General features: G+C 43.5%; 1 protein-coding gene across 4 annotated transcripts in view; it reads left to right on the forward strand.

Annotated features, from left to right (window-relative positions):
• SYNE2 (spectrin repeat containing, nuclear envelope 2) overlaps nucleotides 1-16,067 on the forward strand; it is a 154,161-nt gene that overhangs the window by 109,999 nt on the left and 28,095 nt on the right. For all 4 annotated transcript variants that reach the window (XM_014951607.1, XM_014951609.1, XM_014951608.1 and 1 more), the window contains 10 exons: nucleotides 642-821; nucleotides 2,296-2,424; nucleotides 2,990-3,144; nucleotides 3,495-3,642; nucleotides 4,349-4,443; nucleotides 6,119-6,353; nucleotides 7,247-7,441; nucleotides 8,225-8,350; nucleotides 10,630-10,785; nucleotides 15,085-15,243. In XM_014951607.1, the coding sequence (XP_014807093.1) occupies nucleotides 642-821; nucleotides 2,296-2,424; nucleotides 2,990-3,144; nucleotides 3,495-3,642; nucleotides 4,349-4,443; nucleotides 6,119-6,353; nucleotides 7,247-7,441; nucleotides 8,225-8,350; nucleotides 10,630-10,785; nucleotides 15,085-15,243 (1,578 nt within the window). The remainder of the gene's footprint in view (nucleotides 1-641; nucleotides 822-2,295; nucleotides 2,425-2,989; nucleotides 3,145-3,494; nucleotides 3,643-4,348; nucleotides 4,444-6,118; nucleotides 6,354-7,246; nucleotides 7,442-8,224; nucleotides 8,351-10,629; nucleotides 10,786-15,084; nucleotides 15,244-16,067) is intronic.

Here is a 16,067-nt window from a genome sequence, read left to right on the forward strand (position 1 = left end):
CATACACTGGCAAATTCCAGGGGGGGTTCAGGACTAAAAGTAAATGCCAGTTCCAGAAATAGGTACATTTCAAGATGACATCTTGCCATGCCTTGTCCAGGTTAAAAAAAATATTCAAGTATACTGAATAAGTATAAAATGACTCCCTTTGTTCTTGTACTGACTTTAGAGTTTAATTTTTTAGCATCATTTCTGTAAGTAAAGGGGAACAAATAAAATCAAAACCGTAGTCCTCAGTCACCAAGGGATCCAAAGGACCAGCATGTTTGTAACACAATAGCGTTTCTCATCTGCAGCACAGGCCAGTTTCTCCATCCTCTAGTGTAAATCAATTCTTTAGAGAGGAATATTCTGATTTCTCTCCCTCATCTCCTCTGTAGCAGTAGTATCCCACTGCCTGAAGTCACTGGTGTTCCACTGAACTTTGAACTGTGCCTTTCCCAGCACTGGAGTCAAGGGATGCAATTCCCATTATCCTCAGAGTAAAAGACTGAAGCTTTCAGTATAGCTGATTTTGGCTCCCGCAGGAGATCCACAAAAAGAGCTTAGTTACAACAACAAAAGATCCTAAATGAAAGCGGCACATGAATGATGATCTGATTAATTTGCTGACTTTTTCTTCTTTCCCCTTCTCTCATCAGAATTTACAACGTGGCCTTTATAAGTTAGTGGGATGCCATGCCCGGATTGCTCTGCTGGCTGACCGGATAAACCAGCAGGCTGGGACAGCTGCACAAGACGTTCTGTTGGAGAAGCTGCAGCCGCTCGATAGAGTATTCTATTTGGACAAGATGTTGCAGGGGAAGTTAGATGAACTTGAGGTATGTTTTTGAATATTAAAATAGCTGTCAGCATGCGTTAACTTCTTCATTAGAGCCCTGTGTGAGCGACCTTCTTCACTAGATCCTTGTAGTTCTTGAATTGAAATGGAATTTCGATAAAATAAAAAGCTTGACAGTATGATCAGCTATGTAAAGAAATAATACACAAAGCCAGAGGGTCAGATGAAGCATGGGTTTCACCCTTCTTACCTGGCTTCTGTCGCTCTAGCAAGTCTTCTTAAGTGGACCTATACAGTCAAGCAGTATGGGACCCTCAGATGATGACTGGTTAGGAAACGTATTTTTATTCTGTGAACTTCAAAGTAAGTTGTAAACTTCTCAGCTCTGCCTTGGAAGAAAACTAAGAGCTTCAGTTTGCTTTGGTAAGAGTGCACACAATGTATCTAGAATGAAGTAGAAAACTGTGGTAATTTTATGTAATTTTGAAGACCAGATTCTCAGACCACTTTAGGCAGAGTAGGAAGGAACCTGGATCCAGATTTCCCCATAGGATGCTCTGCTCACAAGAGTGCTGTGGGATGGACTTCCCCCCTGCACAGGTATTTCTAAGAAAACTTCCAAGCAAATATACTAGTGTACATTTACTGGTGTAAAACTAGTCTGTTCCTGTGAAGAAGTCTGGTTTCAATGAATTGTTCTGTTCTACAGTAAACCCAAATTCATCAAGAAATTTTCAGCTGGCTCTATTTATGACTCCATCTACCAACACAGTTCAGTGGCTGGAAGCCAGATATCTGTGAAGCTTACAGATTTCTCATACTCCCCATGAACATCCCAGTCCATGAAAAATTTCCTTTCTGGGTGATCATTTTTTCTGGTGTAACCTTGTAGCATTCCCGCAGAACTGTCTCTCTCCCCACACCAATTTTTGGCCATTCATTCCTTATAAAAACGTTGCTGTTTCAGTGTTCTTAGAGATGTGGAACTTAATTCTTGCAAGAAAGAAAAAGCTTCCTCAGTGCTCTTCTCCCTGACCCAAAGCAACCAACCCAGTGAATAAAAAAGTTGAGTTCCAGCCCTAGTTACTTCTCCCCACAGAATCCGTGTAAGATGCACAGCCTTGGCTGTAGCACATGGGAGCAAGCCCTGTGTGTAGCTCCAAGGAAGCTCATTTTCACAAGTTGCTTCCCTCTGATAAACTTAAGTTTTGGCTTTCCAATTTCACAATAAATCAAACAGCCCAAAGCTACAAAAAGCTGTTGCAGATGCTCCTATTCCTTCTGGATAGATATTGAATATCTCAAGATTTCGAGATTCAGTTTCTTGCTCTCTGTTTTGGCTTAAATTTTCCCCTTATCCAGTGCAAACACTGAAAAGGTTCAGTTAAGGAGTTTTAAATAGTTTGTAAATTGAATTTAACAACTATTTGTTTTCCTGACAATACTGTTTATTGCTCTTTTTTGAATATGTATATTAAATCATAATTAACATAAATATGCTATATCCACCCTAGTTCAATCTTTTACAACTGGAGGATTTCCAGAACTGCCTTGAAACGCTGGAAGGTCATGTCAAGAATTGCACAGATGCCTTCGATAGTCTCTGTCTAGAGGGAGAAACAGACAGCTCAGAATTGCTCCTGGTATGTTTGGATTCCCAAGTACAAAAAGATACATACTTGGGATTTAATTGTCCGTAGGATACCACCTCTTGCCTACTTCAAGAAACATTTTGTGTCCTAAGTATCATAGTTACGGCGCTTCCATCAGAGTAATTATCATCTCACCCAAACCACGCAAAACAATGACTTAAGTTCATCAAAACTTCAGATGGGCAGTTGGCCTGCCATGCATGCATGGAGGGGAGGAAAATCACATCCATTTGGGGTTGATGGGAGATCTTTTTTCCCAGCTTTGCTCTGGAGCTATCCTGTTGCCCTCAGTGTAGGGTAGAAAGTAAATCTGCAAATACCAACTCTTATGTATCTGTTCAGTACTGTTGGAGAAACAGGCCCTGTGTAAGGGAATTGTGACTTTTTTGTTTCCTGTATTCTTTGAATTTAACACAGAAATGTTTGGTGGTTTTGAGTTAGCTTTTTCGAAGCATAATGTTCAGATGCTTCCCCCAGAAGAGGTTTCTACATTTCTTTGAAATGAAAGAAAGGCAGTGTTTTTTTGCAATTAATTTATTTTTTTTTCTACTTCCAGAACCACACGCTGGAGCTTGCTGCTCTTTCTCCAAGCGTAGAGAGTCTGAATGAAGCGAGCATTAAGCTGCCCCTCAGCGACTTCACCTTGAAGAAAATGCAGAGCCTGACTCGGCAGTGGAGTCAGAAAACAGCGACTGCTCTCGAACGCTGCAGGTCCGAAATGCAAACAAAGAGATCACTACTAAGCATTTCCTTTTCTGTGAGGAAAATGAAAACAAAATTAAAGCAGGGAAAGTCTTGAAATCCCTTCTCTCAGCTTGCTCAGGGGGGTTCCGAGTTGAATTCCTGCCCTTTCAACTTACTCGAGATTATTCAGTGGCTATTTGTAGTCTGAGTCACTTGAAGAAAAAATCTGGATGTTCATAAGTGGAGAAGGTGGCAAAGTGCTAAGCAAAGCCCTGCTATGTCGGTGTTACTAACCCCCAGCATTAGACTGTATGCAAGCATAGCCAGAAAAACAACTAGCAGCACCACAGTTTCTGATAATATCTTTTGTTTTACAGCGCGCTTGAAGGAACTCAAAATGATGAAAAGAAATTCTTTCAGAAATGTGAAAGCTGGATGAAATTCCTAGAAAAACTGACAGAGACCTTAAAAACAAATATTCCAGGACGTTTTGAAGAACTGCAGGAGCAACAGAGAGTGTATGAGGTAAAGCTAACTCTAAAAATGGAAGCATCTTCTTGAATGGTGAAGATGAAGGAAATCACTAGAAAATACTATGTCTTTTGAAAGTAGATCTGGGCAGAGTTCTACAGAGGATTTCACTCACGGAATGTGGCCTCGTACTCATTCAGAGGAAAAATTTGAAATGTTAAAGTCCTCTTTCAAAAGGCATGGATCCCTTTTTGCAGGGATCAGACCTTTAGGGAGTGCATCCTCAAATGTTGTGTCATGGAAATCCTAGATTTCTGCAACCCTGAGGTTACTTGCCTGTCTGCCTTTCCCAGAGCACTGAAACCTGTGGCAAATGGCCAGGCAGTTTGCTGGTGATCTGGCAGGAACCTTACCAGTTCCTGGAAGAACTGTATTTCTATGGGTTTTTGTCTAGATTGCATTTAGATCTAGATGCATCTAGATCTCATTTAATGAGTCCAGCAAACTTCAGGCTTCAGATTACCTGTAGAATACAGCTCCTGGTGGGTTCTGCTATCACATATTTGCAAATTCCTCCTGGTATCAAAAAAGGGAGGAATCTTTTAGGAAGCATTCGATACTAGCACTTGAAAATTTTACAGCTGTCAGCATTTAAAATTAAATAAATGGTATCACACTGGAGGAGCAGAGCCAGCTTTCTGCAAACCAGCAAAGGTTGTTCAGTGAATAGTTAAAACTGTTGTTCTTGTGGTATTTTCAGATGCTGCAAACAGAGATTTGCATAAATCAGCAGACGTTTAATTCTCTCATATCCAAAGTTCTACTCTCCTTGGAGTCCGGAGAAGCAGAGAAAAGGTAATCTATTTGTTTTTCTCCTGAAGATCTTGGTAATTCAGTGAGTAAGCTTTTTTCCCTTAGAGTTGAGGTTGAATCTTTGCTCTCATGAGCTGTTATGAGGACATAAACCCCAATTTCTGACTGGGTTCACTCGCTTAATAACCCCCTGGCACCTTTTGCAAAAGCCTGAGGAGGTGCATTGAGAAGGAAACCCAGTGCCCTGGCCACACTGCATTTTGGGTAGTAACTGGATGTTCTCCCTAAAAAATAATTGCTCCTAGACAGGAGGCTTCTTTGTCTGCTGGTACCTTGCAGTCATTGAAACTGCAACTGTGATTGAGAAGTTACCTTCTTACAGAGGGCAGTGAGGATGCTGCATATGAAGGATCCTTTCTCTTTTCCTAGACCTCTCTGCTTTTTAAAGTGCAGAGGTGTGAGACTATCCACGTTGCCCTTGGCACACATCACAGGGTGTTGAGTATTGGGCACGTAACCCAAAACATATGGTGGCTAAACTTGTTTTTTATCAGTATCATCTTATACTTTTAATCAATGTAGAGTGAGAAGCAGCAAGTAATATTCGTGAGCAGAGGTTTAACTGCCTCAGGCCTTTCTGCTGTCAACAGCTTACCCTTCTCTGCCACAGCATACTGCTTCCAGAGAGAAGGCAGGACAGTGTGTGCACTCCCCTCAGCCACTTCAGTATGAAGTCCCTAGCTTGGCTTAAAGCTGCCAGGGAAGGTAGGGCTCAACTAAGCAAAGCTGCTGGATTTTGGTGTTACGCCAGCCCCACAGACACAGGTGTTTGCATAAGAGCTAATCCGTGGGCCATGGCCTCCTGCAGAGGAGCTGAATTGATAGGTGGGGGTTGTCTTAACCACTCCAGCTAGGTCTGCTGGGTCATCTAACCATGTTGTAGGAGAGGCCAAAAAGTGCTTGAAATGGGTTCGTAGAATCATCTAGGTTGGAAGGGACCTCCAAGATCATCTAGTCCAACTACCAACCCAACTCTGAAAAAAACCACATCACTAAACCATGTCCCCCAGCACCATGTCAACCCGTCTTTTGAACACCTCCAGGATGGTGCCTCAACCACTCCCCTGGGCAGCCCGTTCCAATGCTTGATAACCCTTTCAGTGTAAAAATTTTTCCTAATATCCAACCTGAACCTCCCCTGGTGCAAATTGAGGCTGTTTCCTCTAGTCGTGTTGTCTGTGACTTGGGAGAAGAGACTGACCCCCACCTCTCTACACCCTCCTTTCAGAGAGTTGTAGAGAGTGAGAAGGTCTCCCCTCAGCCTCCTTTTCTCCAGGCTGAATACCCCCAGCTCCACTAACACTGAGGCTTTTCACTTTGGTAAATGTACAGGCCAATTTTGCTTGCATTGACCTCCTTCTTCAGAGAAGTGTTTAGTGCATATTGTTTCTGTGAGTGCTGTACTATATATGTTGCTTTACCACAACAAGAACAACAACTTGCATTATCCATTCCTGTGTCGTGCAAAAGGGTTTTTTTGATTGCTTAAAAGATGAAATACAGAGAGCAGGGCTTAGCTTAGGGCTGCATAGAGCTCTTGGCATAGTTGGGTATTGTAATTGGAATACAGTATTGCAAATGGAGATCCATCACAACTACTGGAAAAATGCGGCCTTGAGGTCAAAATGTATTAACACTCAACACTTGTCATCTTCAGAACAGAGTTTATTTCCAAGTTCACACTGCTGAAGGAGCAGTGGCAGAATGTTATCCGGATGGTTCAGCAGAAGAAGAAAGATATCGATGGACTTGTGAGCCAGTGGCAGCTCTTCAGGAGTTCCTTGCAGAGTCTCAGCAGATTTCTTGCTGATACAAACAACTTCATCACAGTTGTGAAGAGCAAGGACTGCTGTAGCCCTTACCAGCTTAGAAATCTAATTCATGATGTCAAGGTACTGTATTTATCACTCAGAAATTTAAAATCTGTGGGTTTGTTTTTTTTTCTCAGACTGAAATAACTTCTGTCCAGTAAGGTATAAAGCTTTAAAATCACATGCTTTGGGGGGAAAAAAAAACGATTGCTCACACTTCTTCTTAAAAAAAGAACACCTTTCAAAAATACATTATTGAATGCTATTTGGACGGTCCAAGGTTTTATTGTGTTCCCACACACCTAATGTTGATGGATTAACACATTACCAGTGTTCCATTTGGCGCTTGCCCTGTTTATTTCATCTTTATTTTTACCTGCTGTGTAAAGATGATTTTCAGTAGATTTTACGAGTTGGTGCTCGTGCTTTTCCTTCGTGAGAAAAGCCAGGTCTTTTCCCTCCTACAGCAAATTGCCTTTCCCTCCTGCTGTTGTTTTACAGAAAGGAGCAATGATCCTGTGTGCTTGTGTTATACACCAATTTATATTGTAGGCAAATTATTATTGATGGGTTATTTCACTTGCAGTATGTCATGATTAACAGAGCTGTTAGCTCTGAAAAATTTGTCTCAGTTGTTGATGCTGGAGGTGCTGACATGTTTTTTCATTCACGGTAACTCAACCCTGAGTTTCCATCTTTTTGTAACTGCTGCACTTCCACTCTGCAGATTGTCTGTGAAAAGCTATTATAGAGTTTTATAGATCAGAAGATCAGAAAGAATCTGATTTTCCTGAAAGTAAAAAAGCAAATAAGAGAAGATCTATTCATTGCTCTTTCACGAATGTGAAGACTCGTTCCTTGTAACTCCCTTTGTGAGTCTTTTTCCCAAGTGAAATGCCAGGAGTGCACTTCTAAAGCTTGCTAAGAACAGCTTAGAAACTTTAAATGATTTCTTATTTTTTCTTCTTTTAAAGAGTAAGGCAGTGATTCTTCAGAGGTGGCAAGCCATGTACTCCCTAGTCATCGACGTCGGGGAGAAGTTACGTATTGTCTCTGATGCCGAGACCAGCGCTGTTCTCCAGGAGGAGCTCAGCCAGTTACAGCAGAGTTGGGGGCACACCCAGGCCCTGCTGGAGAAGGAGAAGACGCACCTCAGCAGCACCCTAGAGGTAGATGATGCCCTCCCCAGGGAGGAGTGGCACCTGCTTCTCTGGCATTGGGTCTCAAGAGCTTCCCTGCCCCACTGGTCCCCAGGGCTGAGCTCTGTGGCAGCAAAGGAGATGCTGACCTGCTGCTCGCTGCAGAGGGATTCTGAGGGAAGTGCCCATCATGTGCCATCAGGGCTTGCAGGAAGCTAAAACTTTGGTCCCCTCATTCTCAAAGGAAAATGGGGTTGATATCTGTTGCTACAACGGATGTTTTCCCGCTGTAATTGTTACCATGCTCCCCAGTTTTACCATGCTCCATACTAGGAGCTCTCTCCTGTTTTGGGCTGTGAAGCCCAAGCTAAAACTTAGCTTAGAGGGAGTTTGCATAACTTTGTTGCTCCTTCTGTTGTCGCACCTCTAAACAGAAGGGGTAGGTCCTATTTAGTTCCTTAGAGCAATAAATTTGCTTTCATGGCTAAAAAGCGCATAATTATATCTTAAAATTGAATATAGTCCCCAGCCCAAAAGCTGTGCTTAAAGCCTCTCGGGTTGGACACAACAAAATGAGCAGAAATGCTCTGTAAGGCAAACCTTAAATAAAAGAGGGGGTTCAAGTTCCGTAAATCCATGTACCAAATTCTTGTGGGTGGTACGGTGTACCAAAAAAAAAATCCAGATAACCAGAGCAGGTGATTATTTGCTGAAGTGAGTTGAAGAAGCTATTTTGTAGCATGTCCATATGGTTCGGTGTGTCATGGTAAAGTACCTTAACCTTTTATAACTTCCTCGGGTCTCCTTGAGCAGAGTTGGGACTCCTATGAAAAGCAAATCAAGGAATTAGCGAGCAGGCTGCCAGAGCTGAAGGAGAAAGTAAAAGATCCACTTCCAGTAGAACACGAAGAGCTCTACAGAGTCAAGGAACACATTAAGGTATTGAACAGCCATATTGTATTTAAATAGATGTAGTCTGATCCCTGTAAAATCAGTTTTCCCTCTTCCCCGCTCTTCGGTGATACTGAATTTCTCTTCTTTATACCATCCTGATTGTTGCCAATCTGCATAGTCCAGTTGACCAAGAATATTACAAGAAAAGTTAGTAGTGTTTGGAATTTTTTTCCTGCTTCTGCTCCCTTTCCACAGTCTGAATTTATAAAATAAGTTCCTCAAACAAAAGGCAAGAAACTCCCTGGCCTCAGCTCAATTGACTGCTATCCTAATGGCTGAATCTCCTTTTTTGTTTTCCAATCCATCTGGGACAGAGCTCCTCAGGCAAAAGTCTGCAAAGCACTGTACACACCTGCAGGGGCTGAGCATAATTAAAGAGAAAGAAAATTAAGAGTAAGGGAATTGCAAAAGCCCTTGCAGCCCAAATTGCACCATGAAAATTAAATGGCAAGGAAAGCATTTCCAACGGATAGGAGACATTTTGTCTGGACTGGTCAGTCTTTCATCATCTTTTTATGAAGTGAATTGTTGACCTGTGTAGTGGGAACAAATAAGCTTATTAATGAGCCAAGGCTTTGAACTCATTACCAGCTGTCTGAAATCTTCTTTGTGAGCACTGGCTGCCTCTCCCATGGCGGCAGTCGTGCTGTAGCCCTGAATTATTTGTGAGATGGGAGCACACAGCTCCTGCCTCTTACTCTGGTAAGAGAAATTCAGCCGCAGAGGTCAGACAGCGCCAGTGTAGTTTCTGCTCTTGGGTGTCACAGTATTATAAAATAAAGGATCAAAATGGCATGGGGGCGAAAAAGGGACCTTCTTTCCTCTCCCTGTGTTTCACTGTTCTGTGGAATAAAGCTATTTTTCTCTCAGGCCTGGACCTCATACAAGGCTAGCAAAGTCCCATGAAATTCCATCGTTAGCTCCATTAATGCAGGGATTCACCCCTTGTTAAGATATATAAACGCATGTGTCCACATCTGTAGGGAGTAATTTCTTACAGGTCAGGTAAATTTTAGTCTCGGGTTTGTTTGGTTGGTTTTTTTTTTTCCCCTCTGGTGTTGAAGCAGATCAGATTATTTTACTTTTTTTATGATTTAGATAAGTGACTGGATCAAAAGACATATGAAAATGCTTGCAGGGCTTGGATGCTGCCCACTTCTAATACAAATGCTCACAGTTTTTTCCCTTTAAAATGAAACAAATTGGATCCTCTGTAAGAGCTTTGGTTTTTTGTTAGGGGAGCCAGTGACACTTCTCAGCAACTGCCTTGCAAAATGAGACCTGATACCTCATTTGGAGAGTATCACGTTTCCCAGCTGCACAAAGTGGTGTCTCTGCTTTTTAGGTGACCATTTTAACGCTGATAACAAAAATGCATAACCCTGTTATAAAGGGAAAGGGAAGTTGGGGGAAGAAAGCAAAAAAGAGAGCATGTTTCTGTGAATAAGAAGTTTGAAAGCTCCACGTCTCTGACAATTTCTGATGCAGTACCTGTGAAACCATTCATTAGAGAAGGGAGCCCATTTATTTATTTTTTTAAGCATTAAAATGAATAACCTGAAATTGGAACAAATACAGGTGGAAAGCAACGTGGCCAAAATAATAATTAAAAAAAAAAAAAAAACCAAAGAAGTAGGCCCGTTCCTTCCTGGCTGTGAAACCCCAAACGCTGCCCTGGAGCGTGGGGAGCTGCAGGAGGTTTTGGCACTTTTGGCTCCATGGGAGAGGCTGCTGCTGTACCAGTTAACGAGCAGCAGCTCTGCCCTGGGCTCCAGTGGGCTCCCAGTCAGACCCTGAGCCAAAAACGCGGGGGGAAGCATTAAAATGAATAACCTGAAATTGGAACAAATACAGGTGGAAAACAAAGTGGCCCAAAAAAAAAATAAAAAAAAAAAAAAAACCAAAGAAGTAGGCCCGTTCCTTCCTGGCTGTGAAACCCCAAACGCTGCCCTGGAGCGTGGGGAGCTGCAGGAGGTTTTGGCACTTTTGGCTCCATGGGAGAGGCTGCTGCTGTACCAGTTAACGAGCAGCAGCTCTGCCCTGGGCTCCAGTGGGCTCCCAGTCAGACCCTGAGCCAAAAACGCGGGGGGACCCCGTCCAGTCCAGCCGGAGAAGGTCCAGTCCAGCCGGAGAAGGCTGCGCAAGCGGCTGCACATTCCCCTCCTCTCCTCCCCCGCGGGCCAGGCAGGGGATTAACCAGCAGCAGGTTGGGAAACCAGAGGAGCTTAGTGCCAAAGGCTTGTTCTGGGTGCGTTTCCCTGCAGGAGCTGGAGCAGTCGCTGGCAGACTGGGCCCGGGACATGAAGGATGTGCGGGACATGAAGGCGTGGTTGGCTTACGGCATCCTCGCCGAGGACGTGATGGTGGTCGAGGAGCAAGCTGAACACCTGCACAAGCAGTGGGAAGAGCTCTGCTTAAGAGTAAGTTTTCTGCCTCCTCTGGGGTTTTTATAGCAGTAGGACCTGGCAGAAATGGGAGAGCCGGGTAGCAGATGGGATTTCTCCTGGGGTTGGCTCACTTTTGCAGTCTTGGGTGGGGATGGGGCTTCTCCTGGTGCAGCTGACCAGGCCTGAAGTTCATCCTGTGTTTCCTGGACACAGGCTGCTGAGATTTTTTTAATTATTTTTTTTTTTTATACCCTTTGTCACTAACAGTGCTTGAATTGCACAAAGCTCAAATGCAGTTGTGTCCTGAAATAGGTGGCTTTGTTCTGGGCTGCCAAAGGGAGGGAGGCGGGGAGAGAGGGATAAACACAGGAACTGCCTGAGGGCATGAAGCTGGGGAAAAAAAATATGCCAGGAGAGTTGATAAAGAAAACTTCATTGTGTTTAAATACTGACTCTTTGGGTTTAAACACATGAAGAACTGACTTGTCTTTTCTGTAGCAGTAAAACACTGTGGAACGTTTGCATTCTTTGTAGCTCGTTGCAATATTACGCTTAATTTAGTGCTGCGTGTAAAATTGCTGGGGAACGTTTACCAACAAAGTCGCATGAACTTGATTCCTTATGTTATTATGCAGTTTGAATGCGTGTTTACTTTGCCCTGTGAACAGGAGTGGAAGAAGTAAAATACCTTTGGGGTCTTAAGTTACTCTGGGTGGCTCCGCGTGCCAGCAAGCCAAACTTTTGCCTCTCTCCACTCACAAGTCAATAGCTTTTATTTTACAGTTTGTAAAGAGGTATTGAAGCGAGGTAGTATTTTGTTTCGAACCCAAGCAAAGGTAGAGCAATCTGAGTGGGAATATTGCCAGAGGAACAAACAGCTATGCTTATTTCACAAACTTTGGTGGGATGAAATAGTTATTAGGGGTTGTTTGGTTGTTGTTTTTTTTGCATTGCAATGAGAAAAAAGAATTTAGTGTCTGGATGGTTAATCTACAGTGTTTTCTCTGTTAATTGTTCCTGAACTCTGAAAATAATTCCAGAGACACCCTCCCCCATCCTGAGAAATACAGGCCGTTATTTTTAAATCCAAATGCCTGAACCATTTTCCTAATGGAAATCTGTAGTTAGGCCTTTAAATGAGAGAACTTGTTGTTTTTCCTTCTTTTTTTTTGGTGCACTGCTGATGCCTGCTGTTTGAACTGCGGGGAACAGCCCTGAAAATGAAACTATCATCTTTTCTATGTACCCCACTGCAGTTTACCCAAGTAGTAATTTCCTGCAGTAATTTAAGTTCAGATTTTACTCAAAATTTCTGCAGTGCAGAAAGACATTTCAGACTTAACTGAAATGTTTACGCAGCCCTAACGAGCCTCTGGAGAGCCTGCGCTGATCTCCGTGCTGGACAGGAGGGTAGGAAAGCAGACTTTATCGATCCTGCTGCTGGCATGAGTTGCTGTGTTTTGGCTAACAAATTAGAGGAGTCAAGGTGTGCTGTGTGTGTGGGATAAAAAAACCCTGCAGTATAACTGTGGGGAAGTAAAAGAAAGCCTTTGAAAAGAGGGAGACGAGGCTGCAGCTGTCCTGGCCGTGGGAGCGGGGCAGCCAGATGCCTGTGCCGGACTGGGCAGGGACACAAACACACTCAGTGAGCAGATGCACCCAAGGGATTAGCATTTCCATAGCAGCCCTTGCGAGGTACATGTAGGTCAAAGATTTAACTAATTCATATCAGCGAGTGTCCTGTCCCAGCAGACGGGTTGGCCTTGATACTCTTTTAGCCTCCCATCAGGAATGCCCACATCGTGCTGTGGACGCAAAACTGGGGCTGGTACCCTGGGGCAGCTGGTCTGAGGACCAAAGCAAGTCATGTTTTGGGGTTCATTCTAGGCAATCATGTTCCTAGAAGCTTGTCTAGGACTTTTTGGCTCATTCTCATTTTGGCTCATTCATTCCAAATGCCAGATACTAATAGAGGTTAGGGGTGGACCTGCTGGAAAGCACTTCTGAGGAAAAGGATCTAGGGGTCCTGGTGGACAGTAAACTATCCATGAGCCAGCAATGTGCCCTTGTGGCCAAGAAGGCCAATGGGATCCTGGGCTGCGTAGGGAGGAGTGTGGCCAGTGGGTGGAGGCAGGTCATTCTCCCCCTCTACTCTGCACTGGTGAGGCCACAACTGGAATCCTGCGTCCAATTCTGGGCTCCCCAGTTCAAGAGAGACAGGGAATTACTGGAGAGAGTCCAGCGTAGGGCAACATAGATGATGGAGAGAGTGGAGCATCTCCCTGATGAGGAAAGGCTGAGAGAGCTGGGACTCTTTAGCCTGGAGAAGAGAAGGCTGAGGGGAGACCTTATCTATGTTTACAAGTATCTAAAGGGTGGGTTGAAGGAGGATGGAGCTGGACTCTTTTCAGCGGTTCCCAGTGACGAGAGGCAGCGGGCACAAGCTGGACCATGGGAAGTTCCACTCCAATCTGAGGAAGAACTTCTTTGGGGTGAGGGTGGCAGAGCCCTGGAAGAGGCTGCCCAGGGAGGGTGTGGAGTCCCCTTCTCTGGAGATCTTCAAGCCCTGCCTGGATGCCGTCCTGAGTGATGTGCTGTGGGCAACCCTGCTTTGGCAGGGGAGTTGGACTAGATGATCTCTAGAAGGTCCCTTCCAACTCCAGCAATTCCGTGATTCTTGTTTTACCCCCAATCTGTATTGCTTAGCCAAACAAAAGGTGCTTCCTGCCCTTAAAATCCTGCCATGCCCCGTGCTTAGCAGGCAAAAGTGGAGTCAGCATCATTTCAGAATTTAATGGTGATTTTGTTGACATGAATAGTCTCTTCTTCTACAAACCAAGTTAAGTCACCTCCACTCATGGGAGATGCTTCAGGTGGTAAAGGAAGCATGAGGGATTTACCCTTCATACCTCTGAGGCTGAGGGTATGAGGGAGCATCCCAGAGCAGAGGCCCTCTTGGGGGTGACTTTCTAAGGTCCCTGAGGTCTCCAGCAGACTTCTTCCCGTTGAGAACCGTGGGGATTGTTTCCCTGTGTCCCAAGATACTGTTGGGCTAGATGATCTCTAGAGGTCCCTTCCAACTCTGACAATTCTGTGATTCTGTGATCTCTTTGCTTAGATAAGCATGAAGATTTAGAAATCACTTTTACTTCCCCTCCTTTAAAAATAGTCAGAATTTAAAGGACAAAAGAACTGTAGTGGGAGATCACCTGGTGCCTCCTATTTTGATCCTGCTGTTACGTGGTGCTAGTTTTGCTGCTGCACTACACACTTGAACTTCACCCTGAGGTACAAAGTAGTGTTAGAAATTAGTGAATCAGTAATGCCATTTTGAGGAGACGTACGCTGTCTGCAGCAGATGTTAGGTGTGAAGAGGGAGTGTTTTCCTGCCACGGGGTGATACTTGGAGTGGCCATTCGCAGCCAAGGCAAGAAAACATGATGCTCAGTTTTTACATGAAGTTTATTGATGAGAGTGAGGGGTCAGTTGTTTGTCTTGTTTTGTTTTAGTAGACCTTGTACCATTTTTCAATTCCTTTGTACCATACATCTTCACACAGGAATCCATCAAAGTACATAAGTGAATACAAATATATATTTAAGACCTTTAGACTAGAAATAAGTACTATTAGCTAGTAGAAGAGTGACCCTACTTCTTTCTGAGATATTGGAGCAAGTGATATTTAGCTTTGCTGGTTCAGGTAGCATCAGACCTTAATTTCCCTGTCTAGACAATTTATCTGTCCTGTCAAATGTAATTTTGAGGAAAAAAAAATTCTATAGTTTTCAATAAAAAGGATAGATTCTTGATGCTGATTTTCTTGGAAGTTGTCCAAGAACTGGTGAGCAAGTGGAGAGAAAAGAGGGAGGTTTTATAGAGATGAAATAATTGCAGTCAGTAGTTGCAAAGTTTCCCTCACAGTTGCAGAAAAATAAGAACTGACCTAGATGTCATTTCTCTTGTGTTACATATGAGACCATACTAAGCAGTATGTAGTAATTATATATTTTTATGCTCGTTCTTTATTTGGCATTTTCAGGTTTTCACTGAGTAATATTTAAATTTTTATATAAGCTCATTATTTATAAAGCTGTCACTCACTTTAATTCTTCTGAGGGAGAGAATCTGGGGTTTGCTAGTCAACAGCTATCCAAAATAAAATGTAATAACAATCTGCTTGCTGGCTTTGAGAAGAAAACTAGAGATATTTGATAACTGCTCCTGCAAAATGGAGTGTGATGAAATGCAGACTAGAAATTGGAAGGCTCATAATTTCTGGTTTCCTTCCTGAGAAAGACGGTGCCAGCAGTTAATGTGTGTGCTTATCCATAGGTGTCTCAGCGTAAGCAGGAGATCGAGGACAGGCTCAATGCCTGGATTGTGTTCAATGAAAAGAACAAGGAGCTGTGCTCCTGGCTGGTACAAATGGAAAGCCAAGTGTTCCAGACTGCAGACGTTAGCATTGAAGACATGATCGACAAATTGCAGAAGGTAAGTAGTAATGCCACTTTTCTTCAATTGCAGTCTGATAGCTCGTTACAGAGATACCATCCCTCGTTTCTCCCTTGCCTCTCGGAAGCATGACGTGATACAAAACCAGCACGTACAGGCTTTTGTGAGAAGATGAGCTTTTCTACCCTCAGCTCTTGTCTTCTTGATGTTCAGACGTGGAGTGTAATGCAAAACAGAAATGCTACCTGACTGTATTTGGGCATGGAGTGTGATGTATGTGAGTTGTGGAGTTGGGGTTGCTGGGTGCACGTGTGCGTGTAGCGCTACTCGGAGCTTTTCCTGCTGGGGCTCAGTGATGCCCTGGGAGCACCTTGCTGCTCTCCCCACCTCTACCTGGTGAGCAGTTGCCATACTGGTAGTCTGAGGGCAAAGAAAAGACTGAAGGACAGGGTAGGTCTTATGCCAAGCAAACAAGAAGTTACCACAACCAAAAATAAAACCTAATTCTGCCCGTTCTCTTTGATAGTCAGTGCAGTTAGTGCTTTCTAATACTTTCGTACTAGCTTGATTTTAAACTGGACCCTTTTTTTGTTGCAGTGTTCCTCCCCATGGCTTAAAGGTCTCAGTATCTAATCCCAGATCTCCTCTGGATAAGAATACCAGCAAAATAAAGCCATCCTAAACTTGAATTTGGGTCCTTTTGAGGTAGTTTGATTGAAAAATTATGTGAAACCAAGAAATCAGAGAAAAAATTTAGAACATTGCTATTTTTAGAGTACTTACTCCTGGCACTTGTAATTCTTTAAGCTGCTTGTTTTTTCGTAGTGGCTTCATTGTGAGAATGCTTTTCCATTCAGGTTTTT

This window comes from Calidris pugnax, unplaced genomic scaffold (assembly GCF_001431845.1).
Source record: "Calidris pugnax isolate Ruff unplaced genomic scaffold, ASM143184v1 scaffold183, whole genome shotgun sequence".
Lineage (NCBI taxonomy): Eukaryota > Metazoa > Chordata > Aves > Charadriiformes > Scolopacidae > Calidris > Calidris pugnax.